This window comes from Astatotilapia calliptera, chromosome 4 (genome assembly GCF_964374335.1).
Source record: "Astatotilapia calliptera chromosome 4, fAstCal68.1, whole genome shotgun sequence".
In the NCBI taxonomy this organism is placed as follows: Eukaryota; Metazoa; Chordata; class Actinopteri; order Cichliformes; family Cichlidae; genus Astatotilapia; species Astatotilapia calliptera.
In genome coordinates, this window is record NC_137425.1 from 30828518 (window position 1) to 30847334 (window position 18817).

Below are 18817 nucleotides of genomic sequence, written 5' to 3' on the forward strand. Positions count from 1 at the left end.
TGACGAGCCATCAGGCAGCCTTCACACCTCCAACGACCCCAACAATAGAGGCACTTTGGACACTCATTCCCCCACCTCTCCCCCCTCCATAGAGCCATCACCACCTTCAAACTGTTCACCTGCAACACCCCCCCTCCTCACCCCACACAAAAGAGGATTTCACACCACCTCCTCCGACCACAACTCTTCATATTCATGAAGCAGATGTGAGGAAGCAGTTTAGGAGTCTGAATGCTCGGAAAGCTCCCGGCCCAGACGGTGTGTCTCCTGCCACCCTCAGACACTGTGCAAACGAGCTGGCCCCAGTGTTTTCTGGCATTTTCAACTCCTCACTGCAGGCATGTCATGTGCCTGCCTGCTTCAAGTCCTCTACCATAATCCCTGTCCCCAAGAAACCTAGGATCACTGGACTAAATGATTACAGACCCGTGGCTCTGACATCTGTGGTCATGAAGTCATTTGAGCGCCTAGTTCTCTCCCATCTCAAGACCCTCACGGCCCCCCTCCTGGACCCCCTGCAGTTTGCATACAGAGCCAACAGGTCTGTAGACGACGCCATCAACATGGCCCTACACTTCATCCTGCAGCATCTGGACTCCCCAGGAACCTACGCCAGGATCCTGTTTGTGGACTTCAGCTCTGCCTTCAACACCATCCTTCCAGACCATCTCCGAGACAAGCTTTCCCAGATGAATGTGCCTGATCCCATCTGCCGGTGGATCACTGACTTCCTGACGGACAGGAAGCAGCATGTGAGGCTGAAAGAATGTCTCGGACTCCCGGACCATCAGCACCGGCTCCCCTCAGGGCTGTGTTCTTTCTCCTCTGTTCTTCTCCCTGTACACCAACTGCTGCACCTCCACCCACCAGTCTGTCAAGCTAATCAAGTTCGCAGATGACACCACCGTCATTGGGCTCATCTCGGACGGGGACGAGTCTGCCTACAGGAGGGAGGTTGAACGTCTGGTGTCTTGGTGCAGCCACAACAACCTGGTGCTGAATGCCCAGAAGACAGTGGAGATTATTGTGGACTTCAGGAAGCACACAGCCCCACTCCCCCCCATCATCCTGACTGACACCCCCATCACCTCTGTGGACTCATTCCGCTTCCTGGGTACCACCATCACCCAGGACCTGAAGTGGGAGCCCACCATCACCTCCGTCATCAAGAAAGCCCAGCAGAGGATGTACTTCCTGAGGCAGCTGAAGAAATTCAACCTGCCAACACGGACGATGATGCAATTCTACACTGCAATCATCGAGTCCATCCTCACCTCCTCCATCACCGTGTGGTACGCTGGAGCCACTATCAGGGACAAACAGAGACTGCAGCGTGTTGTGCGCTCTGCTGAGAAGGTGATTGGCTGCAGACTCCCATCTCTGCAGGACCTGTACACCTCCAGGACACTGCGGCGTGCAGCCCGGATCTCAGCTGACCCTTCTCACCCTGGACACAGTCTGTTTGACCTGCTCCCCTCAGGCAGGAGGCTCCGGTCCATTCGCACCAGAACCTCTCGCCACAAGAACAGTTTCTTCCCCTCTGCTGTTGGACACATGAACAATAACCACATGATTGTCCCCGCCACTAACACATGACCCTACGCTGTGTCACTGCATCATTTCATGTTTGGCACTGATCACCACCTGCACTCATGTATATATCTTTCTACGTAGCACTCATAATTCTTATTCTCATGTATATATCTCATGTATATCTCATGCACATATCTTTCTATCTATCTTTCTTTCTACATAGCACTTTAATTCTTATTGTCTGCACTGAAGCACCGCAGCAATTTCCTAATGTTGTAAACCTCAACATCTGGCAATAAACCCATTCTGATTCTGATTGCTGATAAAACCACTCACTGTGGCTTTGGACATTTTCCGAGGTGAGGATAGCTTATGGCAGCTTCCAACTCTGGAAATCTCTAAGACACTGATGCTGCAAAGTGGGCTCTACAGATGACACCTGGTCTGCCTGAAGCCAATGTCCAGGTGTGCCTACTGTTATATGAACTATAAAAGCTATAACTGATAGGATTGTTTAACTGATTTTGCAGTTTCAGTCTAGAATTCAGACTACTATCCCTTTATTGTATTGTTTCCTTATTAAAGGGATCATGTGTCTCAGTGATAATGCATCGGTTTTATCAGAACATGTCTCTCCTGTCTGCCTGTCGCACTTTGCACCTGTCAACTTGTTAAACATATGTTCTTTGTGTTTTCTCCTAGTACTTGTGTAAATGCTGTAAAATGTAAATATACTGCTTTAGTGAAATATGCCTATAAATAAAGAATATACGATTGTAGGCCTGTATGCAGTCGACTTGCATCTTTGTAATTTACACTTTGAAGTTTGCATGAGTTTCCATTAAAAGTGATGTTATCACACCTCTTAGATGCAGGGTTGTTCTATAGCTATCTTATTGTACGACACACAGGTAACGCTATCAGATGTTTCTATAAGCAGAAAAACTAAAAAATTAAACTGAACTCAACCACTAGTGTGTTAGTGTTTACATCTTGATGCATTCTCAATCATCCAGGTAAGTAAATCTCCAAAAGTTGATTGTGTTCATCTGGACATAGCGCTTTGTGGGAGAAACGTTTCATTACTCATCCAAGTGACTTCTTCAGTCTCAGCTGACTGCAGGTTTCAATCTTATAAACAGTACATTTGCATAATGACTGAAACCAGCCGACTGAAGGAACAATGGGCTGGGAGGTCAGTTCCTTAATCATAATTATGCAAATTCTCATGACCATTGATCAACAATCACTGACCAAAACCCACTGATCAAAGCCCACTGATCAATGGCCATGAGTACCATTCACAGAGAGTTGGGGAATGGCTGCAATCACAGCATTGTAAGATGATGAAAGATGTACCCTTAGGCCCCTCCTCGATTCAGAGATAGTCTTTCCTTTTTCACGTAAATGGCCTCCTTGACTCCGCGCTCAAACCAGCGTTCCTCCCTGTCAGGATGTGTACATCCTCATCCTTGAAAGAGTGTCCACTGGGATGATGTTTCTGTAATAATAAACACATTTAGCTGATTAAAAGAGGCTATCTTCTATGTTTGACACATAGAACATGATACAGCATGATACATAAAACCTTAGACTTGAACACTGAGCCAGTAATCCATCTCAGTGGAAATTCAAACCTTGTTGCCAAAATTGAAAATGTTCAGTTTGGGGCTCTGTGGAGAGACCCCAAGCTTGTCTGTCTTTAACCAAACAGTAATAACAATGGTGCATTTGTTTTGTAAATCCACCCTGTCCACAGAGATGAAAGTGTACACTTCTGAGACACTTCTCGGTTTTGTTATGCAAATTTTATTTGTGATTTCACTTCTGTCAGAGATGTTCTGGAAGAATCAGTAATCTCACTCACTAAATCAAAACTCAGAGCAAAAGAGCTACTACTATTCTTTCTAAATAACTGTAAGTACTGTTCAGGAGACAAGCCAGTGTTTATACAACCTATGAACAACAGGTTTTAGTAGTCAAGACACAATATTCATGTAGTGTGACGATGGCAAATAGAAGGATTAGGATATACTAATACTGATGATGACAAGAACATGTAAATTTTACTTGTAATAATAACTATACAATAATAGTAACAATGAAATTGGAGATGCTAGTAAAAATGAAAGATAATTGTTTCTCATTGGCACTAAGAATCAGGCAACATTTATCGATAACTAATGATCATGCCTCGTTTGTTTAAAAAAACATTCACGGCAATACTTAGAACTGCAAGGTGAACCAAAGCAGACGAAGCTTGGAATTGGAATAATAAGTTGCCTGAGATGCAGAGTTGTGGGGATGCAGCAGCCCAATAAGTGCGAAAGGTGATCTGAAGCAGTGACAAATAACATGCCAGTACTTGTCAGGGGTGTACTGAAAGCAGTGTGTAGATTTGTTTAATTCACTAATATGTTATCTATCGCCTGTGTAGTCTGTTCTATCTAGAACTCGTAAGCTGTATAAAATGTAACTGTGTGTTGAAGAGATGTTAATGCAAATTTGAGTTAAGAAGTTAGCATCGGTACCATTAAAAAAGTCTTCTGGCCATTTTAAAATAGAGAGAAAGAGAAAATGAGTTTCTGTGTTGGTAGAATTGTATAAATATTTGATGCAATTTTCCAAAGACCTTTAAGTTCCACAGTGTTCTATAACTGAAAAACTCAATTTAACAGGAGTTCTTATAAGTTTGGATAATATGACTGATTTTATTTGATTTATTATTTCAGAAATTCAGAATTCCAAAAAAGAATTTCAAATGCTAAACTTTTGAATTAAATGTTTAAAAACAACAAAAGCATTATTTTAAAATAAACAAAGAAGATGAGTAATTCTTTTGTCTTTCTATTTGGTTAAAATGAATTTAGTTCATCGCTTATACATTCTGTTGTTGCCTATGGTTTATCGGAGGGAAGGTGTAACTGTGGAGGTCGTGATTTGAAGTGCTTTTCATTAACTTGTCAGAGTTAGATATATTGATATACTTTTAAAGCATATCAATATCGAGTTTTGATCATAATTTAGAACCTGCTTACTCTGCCATAGGAGTGAAGAGTAACACACCCCCAGATACTTTTTAAAAGAAAAAAGTTTTTCCGATTCTTGTTTGTGAGTCAAAAATCGAATCGGTCAGGCAGTATTAACTGGGGATTGAACTGGAGCTCAGCCTGAAGGAGCAGTTCTTGATTTATAAGTCAGCTTATGTTCCAGTCTTCACTTTTGATCATTATTTTCGGGTCAGGGCCAAACAAATGGCAGCACAAATACATGCGGTCAAATGGCTTTTATAGGGTGGCTGAGTGGACACACATCAGATATTGTTTGGCCCCAGAAGCCTTTCTTTGTAGTTTTTTCAGACATTTGGACCAACCCAAGAGCCTGTTGAGGAATTACATCAAAACTGGAATTAAAAAGGAAAGGAAGCATAGATTGCATAAAACATGGGCATTGCTGTCATTTTTAAATTATTATTTTTTAATAATAGAATCTTTGTTGAAACTCTGTTGGTTTTTAGCGTCTTGCAAACCAGGTTAGCAAGCTGCCTCGTTATCAGAAAAACACTAACTGAAAAATTCTCCAGCAAGCTTTGAAACTTTAGTAAAATCACAATGTATACTGTAAGTTGTAGTTTGGATATGCTATTTTCCTAATAAAATTAAATAAATGTTATGACGCATTCTTTGCTTCTCATTTTTCACTCTGCTCCCAGGAGACCTTGATAGATATACCTCTTTTGTTTTAGGAAATAAATATGTCTGCTTAATTTATTGCACAGCGCTTTCCCTCTTTTTTTTGTGTTTGTTTCTTCCTTGTTATACCTGCATTTAAAAGTTTGTGAAAATTGACTATGACTAGATAGCCCTGACTTTTGAAGACTAGTGGCATGATCATTATACTTTAACGTCCTCTGTCAGTACGCCTGTGAAGGTTCTCAGTCATCCATGTCCTCTGTCAAATTAGAAGTTTTCCAAAACATACATGTTAGAAGGCTGTTGCTAATGCTACACACCTCAGAATTCTTTTCCCTTCCTTCAGTCAGTCAAGCACCTTCGTCAAAAAAGGAAAGTATGCAAAAAAGTTTTGTTTTTTTTTGTATTATGGTGAAATTTAAGTTGTAAAAGCTGCATCTTTGCTAGAAATATTCTATAAATTGCTGTAAATTTGTTTTTTCCTTTCAGGTCCAGCTGATCCATTATAATCAAGATCTGTATGCCAACTACAGCGAGGCAGCTAAGAGCCCTCATGGAATTGCTGTGGTTTCCATCTTCATAAAGGTCTGCTTGTTCTTCTGGGAATACAGGGCAATAGAGTAAAAAAGCAATTAATGCTGGTCTCAGACACCCCAAGACTCATACAAAAAACAGCCAGAATACAGAGGTGTAGTGCAGGGGTGATAAACTCAGTTTCACTAAGGGCCACACAGAGAGAATCTCATTAAGAGCCAGATATACAGTATAGAGTTTATTGACATGCTTTAACTTAATTGAAAGTGTGTGTGTGTGTGTGTGTGTGTGTGTGTGTGTGTGTGTGTGTGTGTGTGTGTGTGTGTGTGTGTGTGTGTGTGTGTGTGTGTGTGTGTGTGTGTGTGTGTGTTATATAGCCCTTTCAGAGTTTGATCCAAATATAGCCCTCATAACTAGTCCACAGAACAGGCGTATTAGTCTTTATAACATTAGTCATGCAGAATAATGTATTCTGACTGCAGTTCTACAAGATGCATTCCATTCAGCTGGCTCACAACAGCCTGACAGCTCCTACCAGTACGGTGCACATAATAACACGAGATGTGTCCTGATGTAAAAGCAAAGTAATAAATCTTTAATTTTGTTGTTGCACACATTTATGCAAGTCTGTTCCAGCTTCTTTCACAGGCTTAAACATGGCAACTCACTGAGTGTCTGACTCCTCAGTTGAAATCTGCTTTCAACTTTCCTTTTTGTTTTATTCTGTGCTAGCTAACCACTTGGTTTGCAGCTTCTGTCATAACGACAAATTAGTTTGTCATATGTAGTATTTTATACCTGACACAATCTGATGGGATGCATCATGAAGTTCTGAAAAAACAAAACAACCAAGAGTGTTTCTTTGCATCTTCATCCACTTCTTTTCCAGTGACATCACAGAGGTGAAAGATGGCTGTTTTGATTTAATGGTGTTGAGTGTAATTGCTCTTGAATCTTGGCCAAATCCGAAGAACAATTTATGACTGTGAGCTTTTATCCTGACACTGAGCATTCGGTCAGAGAATCAGACTATCATCTATATCCCTCTGTATGTATCTATGTATGTATAACACTGTATTGAATTAAACTTGCAGAAGAGCTTTTACCATGTACTCTCTAACATACGGCTTTAAAACCTCTCAGTTGTGGATTATTTATTGTCATTATCTAAATGAAATAGTCAGAGTGCATGGAAGAAAAAAAACTTGCATTTGCTACATGTTTTATAGCATTATGTGTTTGTGATTGTCTGTGATTCTCCTTTTCAGCTCTCTGAAAATTCCAACGCCTTCCTCAACCGTATGCTCAATAGAGACACCATCACCAGAATTAACTACAAACGTAAGATGCACAGTCTTTACCTGACACACACATATACACACTTATTCTTTTTGTCTTTAGATGAGCTAATTCAGTTCAGAACATTTACAAACCTCTGGTTCTTGGACTAAATAAAATCTTGAAAACTTTATGTGTACTATATATAACCTTCTTTGATGTTTGCTTCTTGAATTTTCATCTCTATATAACCATATATACAGAAACATAGGGCCTCACTTTATTTTAGGTCATCAGCATTCTACTTGCACCAAATCTTATGCTGTGTTCAGACCAATGCAAAGTTTTTGAGCAGAGTGTTAACAAGTGGCACAATGATGTAGTGGTTAGGACTTTTGCTTCTGTCACAGTCTGGCGAGGGCAGACTGTATGAATTGAAAAAAGGACCCAAAATGCAGACTCCAAGGAACAGGGAACAGAACTTGAATGTTAACAAAAAACAAGCCGTTTAATATGGCTGGTAAAAAAGGTACAAACAAAGGGCAAGGCAAACTGAAGCAAAATTAACACAAACCTAAACTGGGAAATCTAAACAAACAATAAGAAAAACCTAGACAAGGAACTAGGAAGCATGGGAAACATGGTGTGGACAACAGACGACCTGACAATCACACACTGAAAACAGAGGACTTAAATACACAGGAGGTGATTAGGGGAAGTGGGAACACATGGAGGAACAGCTGACTGACATGAGCCTAATGACAGGACAAGGGAAGTGAAACTAAATACAATGAACAAAGAACACACGACTCCTTCAAAATAAAACAGGAAACATGAGACAGACATGATAATACAAACTTGATAACATAAGACACGCAGCATGAAACACGAAGGGTGAGGGGAAACTTAAATACAGGGGAAGAAAACACAAGGAGTCTAATAACCAAATGAACTTAGATAACCTAATGAACAAAATAAACTCAAACTAAAAACGCTAGGTCAAAAGACCCAGGATCATGACAGCTTCTTTTGCAAGTAGATCTTGGATTTGAAGTTTACGTCTGAGGACTTTTTGCAGAGCACAGTCTACATTGCAGTTTGTACATTTGTACATATATGTAGATAAACAGCAAATGACTTTGTTTCTCTGCAGTTTCTTTAGATTGTGGCATAATATGTTTTACTTTTTAGTCTTTTAACTTTCTTCACTTTGATAGACAAATTCAGTGTAAGTGATTTCTTGATTCATCAGGTCTTTTGACAATAACTCTTGGCTGTGGCTATTGAATTTGAACTTAGTTTTCCAAAAAAAAGAGGTTATTCACAGTTTGTGAATGATTTAACAGGTGGTAGGTTTGGACTTCTTTCTCTGAATAAATGTAATAAACATTTAAATACTGCATTTTGTATTTATCTTTGTCTAATACTTACATTTTACATTACAGTGATCTGAAACATTTAAGTAAATATACAAAAAGTGATGAAGGCGAATACTTTTTCACTGCACTCTAGAGGTACATTTTGAAAATGCTTCAACTTCAGTTTAGCCTCTTACTCCATTCTTTATTCCAGCTATTGGTCGGAGTAAGTAAAGGTAATTGTTCTTTCATTGTCCTGGGTGAAAGTGAAACGGTCTGGAAACAGTTCACTAATTATATTCATGAAAGTAACATGAAGCAAAGCTTCACTACTGTTTGGTCTGAATACACCACGACGGACTTAGGAGTCTGTCTTGCACCTCTAAAGCTGCTACACAACAGTTCATTCTGAGACTACAAAATCAGTCTACATCTTGTTTTACATAACAATGCTCCCTGATAGTTAAATCTGTCTTCAGAAAGAAAGCTTCATTAATTACATATGAATCAGTGCTATATTGCCCACAATCTGCTTTCCAGCCTCTGCTGTGAAGATGTACAGTCCTCTGATGAGCTCTCTTCCTGTTAATGAGGCTAAACATAGCAGAGCTACATAACAACCACACAGACTAACCACAAGACATCCATATGCTTATCCTTATTCTCCGTAAACTTAGGTTATACTAATCTAAACCAAGATCCAATTCAAGTTAATGTTGAGGACTACCTGTGGGAACCAGCAGTGAGTTCTTAAATTAGATGTGACTAATGTAACTGATAATAAGAACAGCAACTATATTTGAATAGCACTTCATAAAAAGCACAGTTACTAAGCGCTTTGTTATTTGGACAAAAACAAACATGTACATGTCTCAGGATGCAGACATGGTGTCATAGACCTCCCCAAAAACTGAGCAAATGAAGGAAAAGGAAACAGTATGAGTATCGATTCAGCCAATCTGATGGTCTTAGAAAGGCTATTCCAAAATTTAGAAGTTGCATGGTAATCTGGCCATGTGATAGATCTGAGCTGTACATTCACACCACGATCCTAACCTTTGATAAATGCATTCCTGAGCTTTTTACCCACCCTGGCTATTAACATCAAAGTCCATAACCTAAACCAAACCTTATTCTCATTTAACCCTAACCCTAATACTTTAAAACAAACCTTTGAAGGTAACTCAGAAAGAAAAGAGCAGCAATTGCTTTACTTCTTTTAAAACCTAATAATGGTCCTGAAATAACCCTATGCAAGCAGAGAAATCGTGGATCAGTCACTTCAGAAAGGTTTTACACGGACTTACACTCACCAGCTTCTTTATTAGTTAGATCTTGCCAATGCTGGGTTTGATTCCCTTTTATGTGGTTCATTGCGTTGCTGGAAATATCCCTCAAACGTATGATCCATATTGACATGATAGCACCACACAGTTGCTGGAGATTGGCCGGCTGTAGGAGGAACTGCCCAAAAAGTGTCGGCCATGCGGCAACCCTCCAATTGTAGGCCATGTTTGCCAGTCAACACTTTATTTATTGTGTCTAATAAATTCAGTGAGGGTTTAATGATGTAGTGAGGAGTTACCCTAACCATTTCTTACCCAACCCTAACCCATACTTTATTCCAACGTTACACCAGGAGTCTGAGTATGGATACTTCTGCTGATTCACTTTCATGTAGTACCGCATACTTAGGTTTGCAATGTTGGACCATGATTATCATACTTGCTATTATATAATATGAGATTTGTGAGTTATAGTGCCTCTGAGCACACAGTGAAGCTGATAATTTAACGTGCATAAAATATGCCTCAGCACATTATTTGTACCAACAATACCTGCTAAAAATGTGCAGATGTTAGGTTGACATATAGCCTCCTTCTGCCGGGTGAAGTTGTTTGTTGGTCCTTCTCTTTCTATTACATGGCCAACACAAGTGTGCACTTAGCATTTTGAGTGCTATGAATACACCACCTGGGTACTCAGAGCACTTGCACATTCAAAATAGTGGAGTTTTGGTATAGACATATGCAACTGGAAAAGCATGAGTCTTTATATTAAAATGTAAAGATGCATCTCGTCAGCACTTGTATTTTTAAAGTTCTAATTTAACTGTGATAATGTGATGAATGCACTAAAAGACGCACATTTTTCTGTTTTTCATTTGACTGGTGTCTCTGTTAATAGGTTAGAACATAAGCGAACTTGCACACACAGCCTAACGGGCTCCCCCTGCCATTTTTCTCTTTTCTCTAGACGATGCCTTCTTATTGATGGGTCTGAACATAGCTGACCTCTACCCCGACACCACACGTTATATCACCTACGAGGGCTCCATCACCATTCCTCCCTGCTATGAGACATCCACGTGGATACTCATCAACAAGCCAGTCTACGTGACACAGATGCAGGTATGAAAGTGTAGCACAGGTATCTGGCGTCTGGCGGAAAAAAATGACTTGTATTGTGTTGATCGGGGAAGAAACTTGATTTCTAATTTTCTTGCTGGCATGGGGTACAAACATGCCTCAACTGCAAATTACACCTTCATAACCTGCAATTTTCAAACCGTCTGTTTTTCCCTAAGTGGTTTAGATAAAGCAGGCTGTTGTAACAGTAGCGTAATGAAACGACAGAAAACAAACAAATCCACTTTCTTTATCTTATGGTCTAAAATAAAAGCTCGATTCAACTGTGCTGGGTTTTTTTTACAAGGTCCTCAAGTCATTGAAAATCCTTTTGTTTAAAAACAGAGTAAAACCTTCAAAAACTAACTAGAGCTGTAAACACAATGTAACGGAAAAAAACACCATGACTTCATGTCCACAAGGTCCGTACGCAATGAAATCAACAGCTGCACAACTCCAATTCTTCTATTCATTGCTTCACTGTAGCAGTACTTTTTCAACCACGTCTGCTCTTGATCAGATAATAAAAGAAGAAAAAAATCAGTTTTGTTACAGAGACATCAATGCAAGATAAACCAGGGATGAGATATATTGCAAAATGAACTTGTCCTACAAGATGTTTGTCAATGCAGAATCCAGGATGCCCTATGCTATTCTAGTTAATATAAAAGCAAATAATGGCTAAGGCCCCTGGAAAGTGACGCGTATCACCACAAGCACCACATCCCAAAAAGAAACTATGCTGAGAAAGAAAATGGTAAAAAAATTAATCTCTGTCTCTCTTCCACAGCATACCTTTATCCTGTCCTCCTTCTCCCACCCCAACCGGTCGCAGCAGATGGCCCCGCCCCTCCCTGAGCCTGGTTCTGCTGGAGGTTTCTTCCTGTTAAAAGGGAGTTTTTCCATCTCACTGTCGCCAAAGTGCTTGCTCATAGGGGGTCATCAGATTGTTGGGTTTTTCTCTGTATGTATTATTGCAGGATCTACCTTACAATATAAAGCACCTTGAGGCGACTGTTGTGATTTGGCGATGTATAAATAAAATTGAATTCAATTGAATTGAAAAAAAAAGACTATCATTTCACTGCTGGAAAGAGTGTTGGCACTCAAGTTACAACATTTCTGCTAGACTGGTGAGGTAAAAGTGATGAACCCTGATAAATGGAGCCAACTGTTACCGACAGTGCTGAGATGTTTTCTTGGTTAGCTTTTTATTAATGCTGTGGGACAAATATAATTACTCTATGTGATTAGTGCTTTATATCCAGCTGTAAACTGTGGGATCATTGATAGTCACCTTGAACAGACTGTGAATAGCTCACAGGGCTAATAGAGAGAGACACTCTCACATCAACACCTATTGATCACCTGTTTCCTTTTTGCATTATACTACAGAGCTGGGCAGCAAAACAAAAATATTTGGTAAAAAATTTTAATTACATACAATAATTACAAAAAGTAACTTTAACCTGTGAGGTCATCGGTGATGAAACCAGCCCTAGCTATGAAGTCTAAGCCTATGTTTATCAGGAAAGCAAAAACAAGTTGTTTTTTGTCTCACAAATGTCAAGACTTGTCAAGAGATTAATTAAAATCAAATGAAAAATGATATATTATGACAGTGCAAGCTTAGAGTCATAATCAATGATGATTCAGATTTACAGGGTCAAACTATATGAATTAAATACCTTGACCTTTTCTGCTTGGTCAGAATAGTTGCTTTATACTATAGATCAAATCAAATATGCAATCTGTAGACCAAGAAGCTCTGTGTCAGAGTGCAGCACATTACAGTCCAGCACAGCAAGCGCCTGCATGCATCAGTGAAATCCCACACACTATGTGCCATTTATTCTGACTGCATTCCCCCTGTTCTCATTCACCTGTCTTGTCTTCTCACTTACCTGTCATCCACTTTTAATCTCTCTGTCTTTTATCTTTATTTTCACTTGCTTTTTCTTTTCCCTCTCTCCAATATCTTCTCCTTTTTTTTCTCTTATGCATTTTTACCCCCCCTCCCCCCCCCTGTCCATCCATCTTCGCTCTCCACTCATCCATCTTTCCACATCATGCCTCTCGCGCTCAGTTTCATTAAGGCCCACAGTAGAAAATGTGAATCACACATTTAATAATGCATCCTGATTACAGTTTTACAAGTAGGCTCTCACATACAGACAGTGTATAACAACCTCATTCGTCTGCCCAACATAACAACTACTGACAGTGATTTGGTTGGAAAAAACAAATACACATCGATGGTAAAGCATAATAATGAATCTTTAAGTTTTTCGTTTCACATATCTCTATGGGTCTTAAATCGAATGTTTCACACGCCTGAACATAACAACTTAGTGGTGGTGTAGGAAATATCATTAAAAACATATTAAGAGTAGCTGAGCAGTCACCGTGCACACTGCTGTAACAACCAAGCGGACCAAAACTGACATGCGGCTGGATTAAAATTTACAAAACGCTGGATTTGTCTCATGGATGCCGAGTTTGACACGTGTTCTGCACAGTCTTCAGTAATACATACAGGCTTTCATTCGTGAGCACCTACTCCTTTCCATCGCTTCAGTGTAGGCTGCAGGGGGTAATTGGGGAGACTCCTTTAAGCTGACTCAGTTCAGTTCATTGTCATTGTGAATTGTGGCAAGTAGCAAAAGTGACTCCTCGATTGGTGGCACATGCTGAAGTTGTGTCATTTTTTTCTTATTGTGCATCTTCTGATTTTTGTAACCTTGTGTGAGGCAAGCAGGTTGGACTCAGAGATATGTCTGTGCAGGGGCAGCACAGGGGAAGATTGCTGTTGAAAAAGATGTGATGTTCGGCAGAAACCTCCAAGAACACTTTGTTCCTGTTTCAGTGTTATAATAGTCTTCATCTGAACCCATCCAGTGTCTCTGAGACCATTTTGTTTTGTAGTTTAGCACTGCCTGCAAAACTGTAGTTTGGGGGCTTTTTAACACAACCACTCCTTTGGGGACAAAGATTGTTAATCATCAGTATGTGCAAAACTGTAATGAACTAATTACTTTACACCAATTTGTGAAATTAAAATTTAAAGTATACAAAGTAAGTATCAAAAAGTATTTTAAGGTAGTATTAAAAATATCATCGAGTTAAAGGAGCCAAAATCTTATTATTGAACAGTTGTTAAAATTGTTCATGCTCTTCAACTACTAGAAGATTGTGTTTCTTGTATGATTAACAGGCATATTAGTAATATAGTGGACGTTTTGATTTGACACAATAGAGAAAGATAAGATAAGATAAGATAAGATAACCTTTATTAGTCCCACACGTGGGAAATTTGTTTTGTCACAGCAGGAAGTGGACAGTGCAAAAGTTATGAGGCAAAAATTAGAATACAATAAGAATAAATACAGTACACAACTGTACAGAATAGAATAAAATAAAATACTATATACAGTAGAATAAAATAAAATAAATATACAATAAGATAAAAATAGAATACAAATACAAATACTATATACAACTGAGTAAAAATACAACGATGACAGAAAGGATTATTGCACTTGGTATTATTGCATATGTATGGATGTGTGTGCTTGATCAGTTAAAGTCTTTATTATGGAGTCTGACAGCAGTGGGGAGGAAAGACCTGCGAAATCTCTCCGTCCCACACCGTGGGTGCCGCAGTCTCCCACTGAAGGAGCTGCTCAGTGCTGTCACAGTCTGCTGCATGGGGTGGGAGACGTTGTCCAACAGGGATGACAGCTTAGCCGCCGTTCTCCTGTCACTCACCACCTCCACTGGGTCCAGAGGGCATCCTAGAACAGAGCTGGCCCTTCGGATCACCCTGTTCAGTCTCTTCCCCATCAGTGATGAGGCCGACTATTGCAGAGTCATCAGAGAACTTCTGCAGGAAGCACTGGGTGGAATTGTGGGAGAAGTCTGCAGTGTAGATGGTGAAGAGGAACGGAGCCAGAACCGTTCCCTGTGGGGCCCCCGTACTGCAGACGACCCTGTCCGACACACAGCCCTGAGTCCTCACATACTGTGGTCGGTCGGTGAGGTAGTCCAGGATCCAGGTAGTGAGGTGATGGTCCACTCCAGAGTTCACCAGCTTGTCCTTTAGAACCGAGGGAAGAATGGTGTTGAAGGCACTGGAGAAATCAAAGAACATGATTCTCACAGTGCTTCCAGCGGTCTCCAGGTGAGTGAGGGAACGATGTAGGAGGTGAATGACGGCATCATCCGCTCCAATGCCAGGCTGGTAGGCAAACTGAAGTGGGTCCAGTGATGAGCTGTATTAACGACGGCTCCGTTTAATTAGGTGACCCAGTGAGCCATGACAGTGAAAAAACAAAGTGAGTGCTCCCCAAAGGGAAAGACAATGTGACAAGTCCAAATTTGTTGAGTAAAAAGTTGAGAGAGATCAGCAAAAATATGAATTCTAATAATTGATCATTCAAATAGCATATTTAAACAATTAGAGATGAAGCCAGTGGTTTTGACAGTGGCACTGCCACTTGAATGAAATTATGAAATCCTTTTGATAATTCTTTACCAGAATTATCATAGAAGTATGCAAAAAAAAATCTAAATAACAACTGAAGTGGAAAAGTACATGAACAATAACCTTTGTGCCACAGCCAACACTGTTACCTTAGTAACAGCTCCCAACCACAACCCACCACAACCGGTTGCAGCAGATGGCTCCGCCCCTCCCTGAGCCTGGTTCTGCTGAAGGTTTCTTCCTGTTAAAAGGGATTTTTTCCTTCCCACTGTCGCCAAAGTGCTTGCTCATAGAGGGTCATATGATTCTTGGGTTTTCTCTGTATGTATTATTGCAGGATCTACCTTGAAATATAAAGCGCCGTGAGTCGACTGTTGTTGTGATTTGGGGCTATATAAATACAACTGAATTGGACTGAATTACAATTGAATTAAATTGAATTAAATTGAATTGAATTGAATAGTAGGCCTCAGATTAAAATATCAACAACATACGATTCAAGGGAATGATACAAACAGTATAAACACTAAATGTATAATTTGATCATTAAAAGGCTGGTGAAAAATTAAAGCATGAACAGAAAGATTTGAACCATTGAGCTCTACACTGAAGAAATCACTTTGGCTGGGAACCCTTTGCTGTAGTCTTTTCATGAGAGGGAAGGCTCACTGCAGATCCAAGCTGTTCTGTGTGATCGCTTTGTTTTCATGTGGTCTTTTCCAGGGTGATTAGGAAAGTGAACACCTATGGGAGATTTGGCTAATGTGTTATGTGGGATTGATTGTCCTGCATAGGCAACCACAGAGAGGCGGGATTGCTGGAACTGACAAGGGTACAGAAGCATCCTTTCTTTCCACATGTAGTCTGATGGCAGTGATGTTTAGCGTAGGTAGAATGCTGATTTGTGGAAAAGTTGGCTTAAACAGGAAAAGAAACGACAGTGAGAGGAGAAAAAGGCGACACGCTAACACTTAGGGTGTTTTCACACCTGTGCTGGTTCGTCCCCCTTGGTGCGGTTTGCTTTTGCAGATGTGTTCATCTATTCATCTCTGTGTTCAATCAGCGCTTTGTGCCATTTTGTGTCTCCATCAGTTTGCCCTCCTTTTATTCTTGGTTTCCTGTTTTTTTGGGCCAGCCTTTCGGGCTTTTCTTAGCAGCGTAATTAAAGCTTGCTTTTTGTTGCTAGACCTGACTCATTTTGACACACACACACATAACATCCCCTTTCTTTATAACCATACCATTTCCAGTGATGGTTTCATAAAAGTCATGCAGTCAGAACTATGATGCAGGATTTTATTTCTGTGTGGGGAAAAATCTTTTTGGGCTGGTCTGCATTATAATCCTACCCTGTATATATAATACTGACAGCAACAAAACCCACAAAAGCAAAATTACCTCACGTGTCACATTCACTGGTTGTGAGCCACCTCCAGGTCTGTCTTTTTGTTGGCACCACTGTCTCCAAACCATTCATCATACCAGGTCTCACGATTCACTTTTGCTGCTCTCCTTATGCCACAAATCACCCTGGAGGGTGATCCTGAAGACCAGCAGCACCGGATCTGCACGAGAATTTAATTCTTTATGATGTGCACAGATTTTAGGGTGAATGATCCTTCCTGAAGCGAACCGCCCCATTCCCGTTTTGGGACCAGCAGTAGGAATAAACTGGCTTGTGGCCTTCCCGTGGCTGGGTTTGAGTGTTTGCACCATTTAATGAGCTGCAACCACCAGAAAAATACTACAAGATTGCTTCACAAGTCATTTGTTGCATCAAAGTTATTCTGCACTTTTCATTTTTTTGGCCTCTGATTCTTTTAAATATGTTGAGCAATATTTGAGGTTTATTTTGATGTAGGTACATGAAAACTGTATCAAATTCATCATATCTTCAGCTTAATGACAAAAACTTGTGGTTTAAAAAGTGATTTTTTTAAGGTGTTTAAAAAAAGTTTTGAGAGCAGGTCAATAAGAATAAAAAGAAAAAACTCTCACCTATAATCTGCCAGTTTCAAATACTGTCTGCATTAGAATTGTTTTTTCTATATACTATATGTTATATTTATGCATGTGAATAATACTGACATAAATCTGGATTAAAACAAATATGTATCAATGAAATATTTAACAATATTTACATTTTTTCTCCTAGCCACTTAAAATGCTCAAGGTTGATGAGTCAACGAAGCACCACTCACCATTGTGACTAAATAATCTGTGCATGCTCATGCTCTTTTCTTTATGTTAGAGCTCTGACCTCAGTTCAGAATGCTTGAGGTAGAGAAGAAGAGCATGATGTGGAAATAAGGGAGAAAAGAACTGTGGTGGAGGAGGCAGGTGAAAAACAGAAAAAGATAGAAAGAATAAGATGGAACAGTGTGTTTCTCCTTCCACTCAGCCCTGTGTGGTTCTACATGTGTGCTCACTCGTGTTGTTCTAGTCCTGTGGTGTTGACTGACTGATTTTCTTTTCCAATTATATATTGACTAGATCGAAATCACAGTCTATAAATCATTCAAGGTTTAGTGGGTTCCACAAATAATACTCTGAATTAATTCTGAATTATGTTTTTGATGATCTCTCCCAAATGCAGGTTGTCCTTTTGAAATGTGATGTAAAAAATGTATGCATTTTCAGGTCAACATGTGGGACACTTTTTTTTCTTTTAAATGTTTTGAGCTAGGGCACTGCTTCCACTGAAACTCCTCACTGATACTAGTTCTTATCACCAGCGATGATTCTCCACACTCTTTGAAAATGAAGCTTTTGTCTCTTCTCTATGGCCAAGTTTAAGGTCTGGGGTGAAGTATTGAGAATGGGACTGCTGGGGAGCAGCAGCAGTTCCTGCTTAGGTAGCTGTCCACACCACCTACAAATAAGCAGCAGATGGGTGGATAGACTAGCATAGTGCCACTAGAGAAGCTGAAGATGAACTCAGGACATTTTAGCTTGCTCTTGAACTAAGATTTGATCTTATGTCTCCCACAGATGCACTCCCTGCGCCTCCTCAGCCAGAATGAGCCCTACAAGATATTCCTTAGTATGAGCGACAACACCCGGCCCACCCAGCCTTTGCTTCAACGCTGCATCCGTACCAATATCAACTTTAGCAAGCAGGGCCGTGACTGCCCCAACAACCGTGCCCTTCGTCCACAATACAGAGGTAACTCACAGGGTACAGAAAAAGGGAGCGGTGGTTTTGTTTCTGCATGAAGAAAATGCCAAGTATGATTGTGCTTCTCCTTTTCAGCCTCTTAAGCTAATCAAGGCAGCTATTACAAGCTTGTGCCAAGACTGGGGATATATTTAGGTCGCTTAGGTCATTGAAGCTCATCAGGCCCCACTCATTCCCTTTTCTGGGAAACCTTTTAAACCTGTGGATCATGGGTAGTAATAGAGGGATAATATTTCACAACAGATATTAAGTTATTGCTGTGACATTTATAAAGTTGCACATAGATAATCTAGACACATTTCAGCCAGTGTAGTGTACTGAAATGAAGAATAACCTACTATAAAAACAGCGTA

General features: G+C 40.1%; 1 protein-coding gene across 2 annotated transcripts in view; it reads left to right on the forward strand.

The window, feature by feature from the left end:
* The window catches only part of LOC113021370 (carbonic anhydrase-related protein 10-like), a 154077-nt gene that overhangs the window by 121218 nt on the left and 14042 nt on the right, over window positions 1-18817 (forward strand). The window contains exons 5-8 of one of the 2 annotated variants that reach the window (XM_080300469.1): window positions 5715-5810; window positions 7028-7100; window positions 10652-10806; window positions 11594-11874. In XM_080300469.1, the coding sequence (XP_080156595.1) occupies window positions 5715-5810; window positions 7028-7100; window positions 10652-10806; window positions 11594-11812 (543 nt within the window). In that variant the 3' untranslated portion in view covers window positions 11813-11874. Of the gene's footprint in view, window positions 1-5714; window positions 5811-7027; window positions 7101-10651; window positions 10807-11593; window positions 11875-18277; window positions 18453-18817 lie in introns of those variants that run through there. The other variant, XM_026166008.2, reaches the window with a different exon arrangement.